Here is an 11,994-nt window from a genome sequence, read left to right as displayed (position 1 = left end):
TCAAGAAGATGTGGTTTATCTATACCATGGAATACTACATGGCAATGAGAAACAATGAAATCTGGCCATGTGTAGCAACATGGATGGACCTTGAGGGTGTTATGCTGAGCGAAATAAGTCAGGCAGAGAAGGACAAATATCATATGTTTGCACGTATAGGAGGATTAGGAGGAACTTGACGGAGGAACAAGGGGGAGAAGAAGGGCGGAAATGGTGGGGGAAAAGGAGAGAGGCAAACCATGAGAGACTCTTGAATGCTGACAAAAACTGAGGACTGATGGATGTGGGGGGGAGGGGGGATGGGCATGGAGGAGGGCACTTTGGGGATGAGCACTGAGTGTTATGTGGAAACTAATTTGACAATAAACTATTTGTAAAAAAAAATAATAATAATACAAAAAAAAAGAATATGTGAGTAGATGGTAAAAGGGTTAGCAAATAATGTTAAGTTTATTAAAAGGCAGAAACTTAATTCATTAGGATTTGCATACAAACCCCAGAAACCCCAGCTTACAGTGGTTTAGATATGTAGGAATTTTGTTTTTCTTCACCTAACAAGAATTCTTGAGATAAGAAATTACTCATATTAAATTTTTAATTGTTTTTTAATTTATTTCTGAGAGAGAGTGTGTGTGTGAACAGGGGAGGGCCAGAGAGAGAGGAAGACACAGAATGTGAAACAGGCTCCAGGCTCTGAGCTAGCTGTCAGCACAGAGCCTGATGCGGGACTCAAACCCACAAACCTCGAGATCATGACCTGAGCCAAAGTCGGATAGTTAACTGACTGAGCCACCGAGGTGCCCCAGAAATTACTCATATTTGTTCACAGCTGGATAGTGTTAGTGGGAGAACCCCTGTGAATCTCTGAGCCTTTTCCAAACAGTCTCAAGATGACTTGCCCAATTGTGGATGTGACATTTGTATTCATGGTGAGAGGAAGGGAGCTTTAGAGGGAGGGGTTGTATCACTGTCATTCTATCCCTTTTGTTAGGAAAAGAAATTTTTTCACAAAAACTCCTCAGCTGAGTTTCCCTTGTGTTGCACTGGACAGGATCAAATTATGTGACTGCCTCTCACTGAAAGGGATTCTGGGGAAGGAAGAAATGGCGCTGTCATTTGGGCTTGCACCATTCATGAGATATTGACTGCCTCAAACAATCATTGGCAGCAAGAAGGTGGTCCTGAGAGCAAAGAGGAGGAAATGGATAGTTAACCAAGTATTATCTGTCACAATAAAATTGTATGTAAAGTGTGATGTGAATGAGATGAGAAAAAAGAAGCCACTATCATTTACACATAGAGAAAATTAGAGAGAAACATCTAGAAGCCATTAGTGACATTGAAGGAACTAAAGGGTAGTTATTTCCTTCTTTCTACCTTTTTATGTCCATGAAATTTCTCTGATGAACATGGGTTCTTTTTGTAATTCAGAAAACAGAGAAGACTCCATCAGGGATTGTCCCTGATATAAAAGAATCCACAGTAGAATGGCCTCTTGACTGAGAACAGATTCACTATTTCCCACTCAGCTTCTACCACCTTGCAGCTCACATGGAAGTCTCAGAAACAGCTTCACACTCCTAGAAAGCATGGGATCCAAATTGGGGGAACCAGAAAAGCTGAGGGCAGACTCCATCCCCAGACTAGAGACTTGGGTGTTCCTGGCTTGTCATCCTCCTCCACCCCCAAGCAGCATGTGTAGAGGCACTTTACAGTATGGCAGACCTAAATTGGGATCTCGGCTGCCTCCAACTTATCCAATGCCTTGGAGAAGTCATTTCACTTCTCTGAACTTCAGTGTCCTTGCTGATAAAGTGGAAATAACTTGCTTCTTGGAGAATTACATGAAACGATGCCTGTAAAGTACTGGGCACATAGAAGGCATTTAATAAATACTGTCCCCTTTATCCTTTCCCTTCCCTAGCCCCAGGAGAAATGTATACCTAGCAGAAGCCCCTGCAGAGCCTTCAGCCCTCAAAAGTGCTGCTCTGGAGTCTAGCGTTCATTAGCCATCCACCTCCTACTGCACATGAGACTGGTTTTCCCACCCGAGATGTCTCATGGGTTCCTGCCTCTGGTCTGCCTTATGTCTGATCACAACGCTGGGATCAGCACCGGTTAGGAGCACAGCCTGCGTGGTCAGACAAAACTGCGTTCAGAGTCCCAGCTCCACACAGCCTCCTTAGGACTCCGAGTCTCTGTTTCTGTTATTTGTAAAATGGTGATAATAATGCTGCAAAGTTATCAAATGTCTGGTCCATAATGACTACACAGGCATACACACACACACACACACACACACACACACGCAAACAAACCCCAATAACAGGTATTATTATGATTTAGGAAACCCAGCTACATTCTACAGAGAGAAAGCAAAGGCTCTGGGAAGCTAAGTGGCTTTGCCAGGTCGCAGTGGCCAAGTCCATCTGACTGCAAATCTCTGGATCTTCTGTGTACCAGTTGCTTCCCCAGAGATTGTTCATTGGAGCCCTTAGGTGCTGAGCAGAAGGGCGGGGCTCTCCCTGTGCTCTAAGTGTGAAGCGTCTGCTAGGGCTGCCTCCCCACATTAGAGATGTATGGCAGGGTTCCAGCTTGGGGGAAATGGGCTGATCAGAGCATGAGGGCTTATCAAGAGCCAGCAAGGCAACGCAGACAGCCCCACGTACACTCACAAGGAAAAGGAAGGCAAGTAAGGACTAACACATTGTAATACAAACTGAGGATCCTGGAGGAGAGAGGAGGCTGTGGTTAGAGGCAGGAGGGTGGAGGGGCAGAGAGGTATTTAAGAGAACACAACATTGATATCAGAAGTACTTTTTTGTTGTTGTTGTTCAGAACAAGGATTTTCTGAAGGACAGCCGAGGTTACATAAGCTGCCTTGAGAGATAGTGAGCCTCCTGTCCTTGGGAGCATATGAATAGGAGATGGAACATCTTTTCCCAGGGAGGCTGCAGAGAAAAGGTTTGTCCTGGCAGGGATTAGATTCTCCAAGGTCACCTCCAGTCCCAAGGTTTGGTGAATGTCTGAAGTTGTCCAGATCAGATCTGTGGGGTATTGCTGAGGGCTTGGGGAGGGACCAGAAATCCAGAGCATTATCAGAGCAAGACCCAGAGCCTGCTTGCTCTGGATTCCTGCCCAACCTCACCTTCAGGCATCTGCTCTGCTGAGGCTGGGATTGCCTTCCTTGGCTGGGAGGGGAAGACCAGGGCTGGGAGTGCCATGGGCCGGAGCAGGGTCTTACTCTAATGGTGGCATCTGCCCGCAGTGCCTGGGGAGGCTGTATGTTTCTGGCATCCATGCTCAGTACGCTCTGGCAAGAGGGGGTGAGTGAAGGAGGAAGCCTTCCCAGCACAGCTTCCAGGGGCCCCTGCTCCCTGACGCCAGGCTCCAGGTTCCTCTGCGTCCTGCACATTCTGTCTTCACATTCCAACCCTTTCCAGTCTAGCGATTCTCTTTCCTGCCTCTGTGGTCCTCTGTCTCCTTGTCTGTCCATCCACACTGATCCTTCCTGATCTGCTTCTGTGTCTCTGTTCTGTCCAGTCTGGGTCTCTGGCCTGTGCCCTTGTCCATCCTTGCTGCCCTCAGATAAGGAGCTGCCACTTCAGACCCCTGCTCACACCTGCTCTGTCTTCAGTCTCCCAGGATTCTCTGGTCCCACCAGACTCCCGTGGCTCGTCCCACCCATCCCCTGGTGCAGCAGAATCCAGGCCCTCAGACAAGGCCCTGGTTACCCTTGCGCACCACAAGCAGTGCTCCCTCCTCTTTCCAGACAGCATGGAGGCTTCCAGCGGCTGCTTGATGCAGCAGAAGGAGGACATGTGGGGAAGGGCCCCTCTGGCACCACCTGCCTGTCCGCTGACCTCTCATCAGAGTGCCCATTCTCCCCCTACAGCTCGCTGGGAGGACAGAGACTAGGAAAAGGGGAGCAGAGGGGATGCGTGGGCTCAGGCAGGGCCAGCATATAGCTGTGTCACTGTGCACGGAGCAGGCAGCGGCAGACTTAGGAGCATGGCTGGTGTCGTTGCCTCCCTGCATCTGCTTGGCCCGGGGGGCTGTCTGCCCCAGCCTCGCTCACCCTGCTTTCTATCCATGATTTCTGCTTTTCCTGCCCGCTTTCATTTCAGCTTCCACCCTAGAGGAAGCAGGAATCAAGAGAGCAAGCGAGAAAGTAGTTCCAGTATTTCCAGGTGGGTCAGTCCAACTGATTCTTGCCAGAGATGCTCAGAGAAGCACTTATGAGCCCAGGTTATGAGCCCAGGCTCTGGAGTCAGCTGAAGCTGTGACCCCAGGCAAGTTGTGTCTCCACTCTCCTCACCTATAATACAATAGGCACAGCAATAACGCCCACTCACAGGGTGGCTATGTGCAGGGCCCTTGCTCAGCTTGTGCACATTCTGGTACAGCTTTTCCTGTTTCCTATGGGAGGTATCTGTTCTGATCAGAGGGTGCCCATATTTATTATTAAATCTTTCAGCTATCACCCCAGCTACAATGCATGTAAAACATGTATTACCATGCATGGCACACAGTGAGTTGCTCAAACAATAACACTAATATTTTATAATATTAAATTATTATTCATTATTACATAGTTTTGTAGATATATACATGTTATATATACTACATAATATTATATATTATTAATTATTACATTAGTTATTAATTATATTATTTAAAATAATATAATGTTTTTTATTATTTATTGGCTAGGATAGGATAGGAATTGAAAGAAACAATAGAGATTCATTAACATTTGGTGCAAGCTTCACCAATCTTTTTCCCTCAACCTACTTGTGCCCTGATTTTTCCCAAGGGACTTGTGAACTCCAGACACAGGTAATTTTCTCCAGATCTCTGATAAACTAGAAAGAAAAATGTGGGGGAAGAGGCAATGCCTGTAATCTCTTCTTCTCTTTTTTATTTTTCTGGTTCCTGAGGTCTCTTTGTCTGTAGATCATTCAGCAAGCAATTATTGATTTTATTATTCTGGGCTCAATATTAAGTAATAAGATTACAGTGGGAAACTGGAACATTGTGCACTGTGAGGCTGAGCTGCTTGTGGGGCTGTGTCTGAGCTGCAGAATTTCCCTGTTTGCTTTGGCTCTCCTTGAACTAGCATAGAGTCCAAGGTGACCTGCTGGGTGCCAGGAGTTACTCTGTGACAAGCTCCCACTGTGGCCTGGATCTATCTCCTTCCTATGTCTGCTTTCTGCACATGGCATCTTCGGCCACTGGGATGCTTTCTGTGTCAACCCCTGCAATGGCCAAAGAGTCCTTCAAAGTGTCAGCTCAGCAACCTGTCTTGGAGCCTGGTGACCAAAACGGAGTCTGACTTTTGAGGCATAAAGCCAAGGTATTCATCTAACTCTCTTAGACTTTTCCCAGTAGAAAAGGGAGCCACTGAAGGATGGAAGGATTGGCCAAGTCGGAGTTTTGTTCTGCAGGCTAGTGAAGAGTATGGGCTAGGTAAGGACCCAGCTGGAGGACAGAGATGAAACCAGGTGAGAGACAGGTGCCAGTGTCTGAACCAGACAGTCGCAGTGAGATTGGAGGGGGTTGGATGGATGTGAGAGGCATCTTTGAGGTGGCAACATAGACCCTGGAGTCAGATAGGATGTAGGTGGGTGGGAAGGGAGCTGAGGATATTTTCCCAGGTTTCTGACTGGTATGATTTTGTTCACCTTTTAAAAAAGACATCATTTACTCTGTGTGTGTGCATGCACACTCACTCATGAGCACATCTATACCCATACATCATATCGTTAAATTAAGCCCAACACAGGATTCCTTGACCTCATGATTTCCATTTCCCCCTAAGGATCAAAACCAGAAAACATTGAGGTAAATTGAGGACTCAGATTAGTTGACTTCTGATTAACTATGGTTTTGATACACATCAGAAACCTGATCACTGTTGCAGAATGAGTGATACCCCATTCTTCCCATTTATTCCATCTCTGAGCCTCAGTTTCTCATCTGTGAAGTGGAGATTTTGATGTCTATCCTACACATCTCACAGAGTCATTGTGAGGCTCAGAGAGGGAGTGAATGTCAAGGTATACTGTAACTACAGCTCAAAATCCAAATTCTATATTTTTGGCCCAAATAGTGACACAGAGGCCAGGCTCATCATGGTAGATAATAATATCTCCCTTTGTTCTTCACATGGGGCTCCTGGTTATAATCACTGAGAGTCAGGCAACTTTTATTCCCAGGAAAAAAATGTTTTACCCTCCAGACAGTCAGGGGGAGAATGATGGGGAACCAGGGGTTCAGGAAGCCTATATTTCTGACCCAAGATCCTGGTTATGGGACGGTATCCTTGGGCACACTTTGCTGGTTTATAGACAGCTCATTCAAGTTGCCCTCAGCCTCCCTGCATGGATCAACCAGGTTAACACTCTTTAACATAAAACTATTAAAAAGTCAGTCTGTTCATCAGCTGTGTGTCAAAAATTAAAAGTAGAAATGGCACCACATTTTCCAGCTCTTGGCCCCAAGGTAGAATATTCCCACCTGGGTCCTTGGGAACTTCCTCTTAGGAAGAATGTGGCTTGCAAAATAGGTATTTTCCCCCCTATTTTACAGGTGAGGATACTGAGGCTCAGGAAATAAGCTAGCAGCCTAACGTCATATAGCAAGTAAAGCCAGAGCTAAGATTCAAGCAGAATCCACTGTCTATACCTTATTCCTTTTTTCCCTGAGGAGATAATGTGACTTACAAAGACCTTTTCATGAAAGGTAGGGATTTAATAAAAATAGCTATTTTCCAGCTATCTGACAGCTATGGGATAATGTCTGTGAAGCCTCTGGAAAAGTGCTTAGCATATAGGAGGTTCAAAGTGTGTGCAGTCCTTTGGCCAAAGTCAAGAAACCATCTGATGTATTGAATGTATACCAGGCTCTTGTGCAGACTCATTCATGATGCTCCAAAGGAGAATAAGATTAGAGAACAAGTAGGTTTGTTTGAATAAATTGGTGCCAGGAGAAGGGAAATACTGACACCATGAAGATTGCTCTCATTCCTAAGAACCAATGAACTCTCTTCGGCGAGGCTATCCTTTCCCTGTTCTCCATGAAGAAGCTGAGGCTTAAGGAGGTTAAGTTGAGAAAGAGCTGAGAGTCAGTAAGAAGCTAAAAGAAAGAATGAGATACTGGCTGTTGTGGAGAGAAGTGACAGAGGGTGGGCATCTGGGAGAGTGAAAATTGACCGTGGGTTTCAATTATGGTGGGATACTTCTCAGGAAGTTTGCTTGCATAGCTCTGACCTGAATCTCAGTCCTGTGTGTGGAGAACCATCCAGGGATGTTGTTAACATTCATCATGTACCTACCCCATGATAGGCTTTTGTGTGATGTTTACATGACAAAATATCTTTCCTTGATATCATATATCATAGATATCATATTCTTGCAAAGAGACAATTATTCTAATTTTGTACTTGAGGAGGTAGTCTCAAGGTCATAAAGGAGTTGCTCAAGGTCATTCACTCAATCAACTATAGAGCCAGGACTTAGAGCTCAGTGTGCCTTCTAACATACCTTGGCCTAAGAGGGGCCAGTGGGTAGTCGGAGAGATGGCCCAGCCTGGGTAAATTTAAAGGTAAAATTAAAAGGTAAAATTAAAGGTAATTTTACATTAAAATTAAGGTAAAATTAAAGTGGAAAATAAATTTATATCTTCAAGGGGACCAAGTAAGTTCTCTCACTGTAATTTGCCCCAATTGCATAGAGGCTGTATGTCAATATTTATCCCTTAACACCTGGCTACATTACTAAGGAGTAAGGGATATGAAGGGGAAGTAGAGATCAGCTAGCCCAGTGCTTTTATTTCACAGCTGAGAAAACTGAGGCTAATATGGGTAACTGCTAGTGGGTCAGAAGCACAGCCTGTACCAAACGTGGAAGCCCTTTCTTCTTCATAGATCTCCTGAGAGTAGTGGCAGTGGCCAAGAGCAGGTAAAATAGACTATCATGGTGTCTAATCACAACTGGACACTGACCACTACTACCACAACCCCATCAGTAACTCTCGCTTTGGTGCATAGCTTAGCTAGTCCTCCATCTAAATTGGTTCCTTTCTTTTTCATTTAGAAGTAGAACATGATGCAGGAGACTAACCAGTCCTTTGTGGCTGAATTCATCCTTCTGGGCTTCTCCTTCAGCCCTAGGACCACTCCTCTGCTCTTCTTGGCCTTCCTGATGACCTACCTGCTGATTATTCTGGGCAATGCATTAATCACTATCCTCATCTGCCTGGATTCACACCTCCACACACCCATGTACTTCTTTATTGGCATCCTTTCCATGTTGGATCTGGGGTATACCACTACAACTGTGCCTCAGATGTTGGCACATCTAGTCAGCCAGAAGAAGACCATCTCTTTTGCCAGCTGTGTGGCCCAAATGTACATTTTCTTGGTGCTAGGCATCACGGAGTCATGGCTCTTTGCCATCATGTCTATAGACAGGTACGTGGCCATCTGCCACCCCCTCAGGTACAAGGTCATCATGAGCCCATGGTTATGTGGAGTAATGGTCATTTTCTGTGGACTCTGGGGTGTCATCTCTGCTCTTGTCTACACTGTTTTTGCCATGCGTCTGCCATACTGTGGCTCTAACAAGATCAACCACTTCTTCTGTGAAGTCCCTGCAGTCTTAAAGCTGGCTTGTGCTGACACCTCAGTCAATGACTGGGTAGACTTCATTCTTGGCTTTAGTGTCATCCTGGTCCCACTCTCCCTCATCCTTTTCATTTATGTCAACATCTTCATTGCCATCTTGAGGATCCGTTCTGCCCAGGGCCGACTGAAGGCCTTCTCCACTTGTGCCTCCCACATCACCGTGGTCGCCATGTTCTGTGTGCCAGCCATGGTCATGTACATGAAACCTGGCTCTGAGGCTTCCCTGGAAGAGGACAAGAAGTTGGCCTTGTTCTATAATGTTATCTCTGCTTTCCTCAACCCCATCATCTACAGCCTCCGGAACAAGGACATACAGAGGGCTTTCCTCAAGGTGACAGGCTGGGGCAGGGTCTTCCAGGGAAGAATAGCTGGGGATCAGAGAAACAAGATTCATGATGGATAGTCAATGCCCTCAACACTCATTTGCATGACCCAGCAGCACCATGACACACACAGCCCTGGCCCCAAATCTCAACTCTATACAGCTCATGGCAGACAGCCCATGATTTAACTGACAGACGGGTCACTGTGGAATATCTTCCAGATACATCAGTCTTTCAGCTTCCTTTTGTTTTAGAGTCTCAGGAGGTAACAAAAGAAGGGTTATCCTAAGGGATATCTTAAACCATTAAAGTTTTTTATTGAGCTAAAAAGAATGGGCTTTGGGATATGCCCTGTAGCTGAATCTTGAGAAAGTTTCATTACCCTCTGGAAACTGCACACATGGTGTTAGGTTAGCTGGATGGAAGGGCAAAGGCATTGACAATGGAGGATTTTTGGTCCTGGGAGGAGGGATAAAGTGAATGTCATTGCAGTGACTTGGGGGTGTGGTGTACTTGTTTTGGACATGCAGATTGGAGACAAGTTTGGATGGCTGGAGGCTAATGGCAATTGGCCCCATTGATCTCCCACGGAGACTCATCTCTGATCACTCTGTTCCTTCTTCCCTTCTTACAAGTAAACTGGACTTCTGTCTTTGCCTTGACTGTGCCACACTCTTTCCCATTTCGGGGCTCCACATATGCTCTTTGTTCTCTCCTCCCCCTTAACTCCACCCCACCTCCATCCTACAACCATTAAGCTGTTAACTCCTGTTCATTCATCAGGGCTTGGCTTAAACTGCAGCTCCTCAAAGAAGCCTTTTGTGGAGCCAGAGTGAGCCTTCCAAAGCACCCTGTACCTCTTATAACAAAGGCATGTGGTTCAACATATGAATTCTCTGCTGGATAGCAACTTTCATGAGGCAGGACCATGATTATTCAGTTGACCCCTAGGATCCAGCCCCATGCTGCCCACAAACCGGTCTTCAACAGGTATTTTATGAATGAAGGAATAGACACTTCACAGGAAAAGCCAGAGAGGGAAGATGAAGCCAGTAAGCAGTAGGCTTATTGAATTAAGACTAGAAAAATGTAGGAAATGGTAGCAAGTACAAAAAGGGGAGGATATTAAAAAGAGTAAATGTTGCTCAGCTATAATCATATGGAAAAAAGTTTGCTTTTATTATTAATAAACATGGATTGAATCAGTGAGAAATCACTTTTCAACTATCAAACTACCAAAATAAGAAAAATGGTGATACTCAGGGCTGGGAAGGATGCAGTAAGACTGACACCCACATTCATTGCTGAAAAGATTATCCTTGGTTCTACTTTGCTAGAGCAGTGCCTTCCACATAGTAGGTACTCAATAAATCTGTTATGTGGAGAGTATAATACTAATAATCATGGCCTATGCATTAAACATTTATGTACCAATACAGCTGTAAAAGTTTTATATATATTAATTTATTTAATAAAAATATATATCATGAAACTTTATGATATTTATATGCTTGAGTCCAGAAATTTCATTTTCTAGCACTTTGTGCTTAGAACAAAATCATAAATGCAGACCAAGTTTTATCTACAAATATGTTCATCAAAGAACTATTGGAAGCAGCTATAAATATGATATATCAACTCTACAAATGCTATGCAATCAATACCATATATTATGTTTTGAAGCAATATTTAGTTACATTGAAAAGTGTGATATAATATTAGGTAGAAAAAATCAAGTTATAAAGTTACATATATAAAGTTAATCCAAGTTTTATAAAATATTCCTACATTCATTTATAAAACCCTGAATGGATATATGTTAACATGTTAACATGAGATATCCTCAGGTAGTAAGATTATAAGTGATTTTTATTTTATTTCTTGCTTTCTCTACTTTCTAAAATTTCTACAATCAGTGTATATTATCTTTAGAGGGGAAAGAAATTAAGATTACTTAAGAAATACTTATCCTGTCAGAGAAAAGAAAGTTAGCTATGATGCTGGCTCCATTCATTCATTCATCAAGAGTTCTTTGATGTTTACTATCTGGCAAGCCCAATGCTGGCCCCTGTGAATATAGGCATGATAATCTAAGTCCCAGTCTAGTGGTGAGAGACAAGTATAAGACAAGAATGCCATAAGGTACTAACTGTGCTGCTGGAAACATGTTCAAAGCTCTGAGAAGTGATGAGGCCGTATTTCTACTGGATGCTGGAAGCATGAGTAGAAGCTTGATAAATAGAGAAGAGAGCAGAGAGCAGGGGCAGAGGATCCCAGATAGAGAAGACAGGGTATTAAAAGCCTAGAGGCATGGAGGTTATGAAGAATGGGCAGGATGGCTGGGATCCAGGCCCAGGCAGGGGAGAGAAGATATGACAGATAGAGCCCGGCATACTATACTAAAGAGCTTCAGGTTTCCCTTCTAGACAAGTATTTACCAAGAACTGTTACCTGGAACTTTGGTCTTGTGAAACATTCTGTGATGAAAAGATTTCTTGCCCAAATAGCCTCAGAGATACTGATCTCTTCATGTTTCTCAATGCACAATATAGGATGTTAAAGACTCTGGGAAGACCAATAGTAATAAACAAATAGATAAATGAACAATTAAAAACAAGGAAAACACCTATGCTAATTCTACTTAACACAATATTTACCAAACTTGTTGGATCACAAAGCTTTTTCCTCCTGGCATATTTATTAGTCAAAGAAATTAGAATTTTCTTAAGATGTACTTTAGGGGCACCTGGGTGGCCCAGTTGGTTAAGCTTCTGACTTCGGCTCAGGTCATGATCTCATGGTTCGTGGGTTCGAGCCCCTTGTCGGGCTCTGTGCTGACAGCTAGCTCAGAGCCTGGAGCCTGTCTTCAGATTCTGTGTCTCCCTCTCTCTCTGACCCTCCCCTGCTCACACTGTCTCTCTCTCTCTCAGAAATAAATAAAACATTAAGAAAAAAAATTTTTTAATATTAAAATAAATAAATAAA

The 11,994-nt window shown here is 44.1% G+C and overlaps 1 protein-coding gene across 1 annotated transcript; it reads left to right on the top strand.

The window, feature by feature from the left end:
* The first annotated feature begins 8,105 nt into the window (after positions 1-8,105).
* Positions 8,106-9,089, top strand: LOC120236094 (olfactory receptor 6N1-like). Its single transcript, XM_039238723.1, has one exon. It carries the CDS (start codon positions 8,106-8,108, stop codon positions 9,087-9,089), a length of 984 nt encoding a protein of 327 aa, XP_039094654.1.
* Positions 9,090-11,994: the final 2,905 nt, after the last annotated feature.

This window comes from Hyaena hyaena, unplaced genomic scaffold (assembly GCF_003009895.1).
Source record: "Hyaena hyaena isolate Hyena2069 unplaced genomic scaffold, ASM300989v1 scaffold_144, whole genome shotgun sequence".
In the NCBI taxonomy this organism is placed as follows: domain Eukaryota; kingdom Metazoa; phylum Chordata; class Mammalia; order Carnivora; family Hyaenidae; genus Hyaena; species Hyaena hyaena.
The sequence above is the reverse complement of the archived record's forward strand: the minus strand, read 5'-3'. Positions and strand labels throughout refer to the sequence as shown.

Coding starts and splice junctions, on each gene's coding strand:
- LOC120236094 (XM_039238723.1), top strand. CDS start 8,106: ATGATGCAGGAGACTAACCAGTCCTTTGTGGCTGAATTCATCCTTCTG.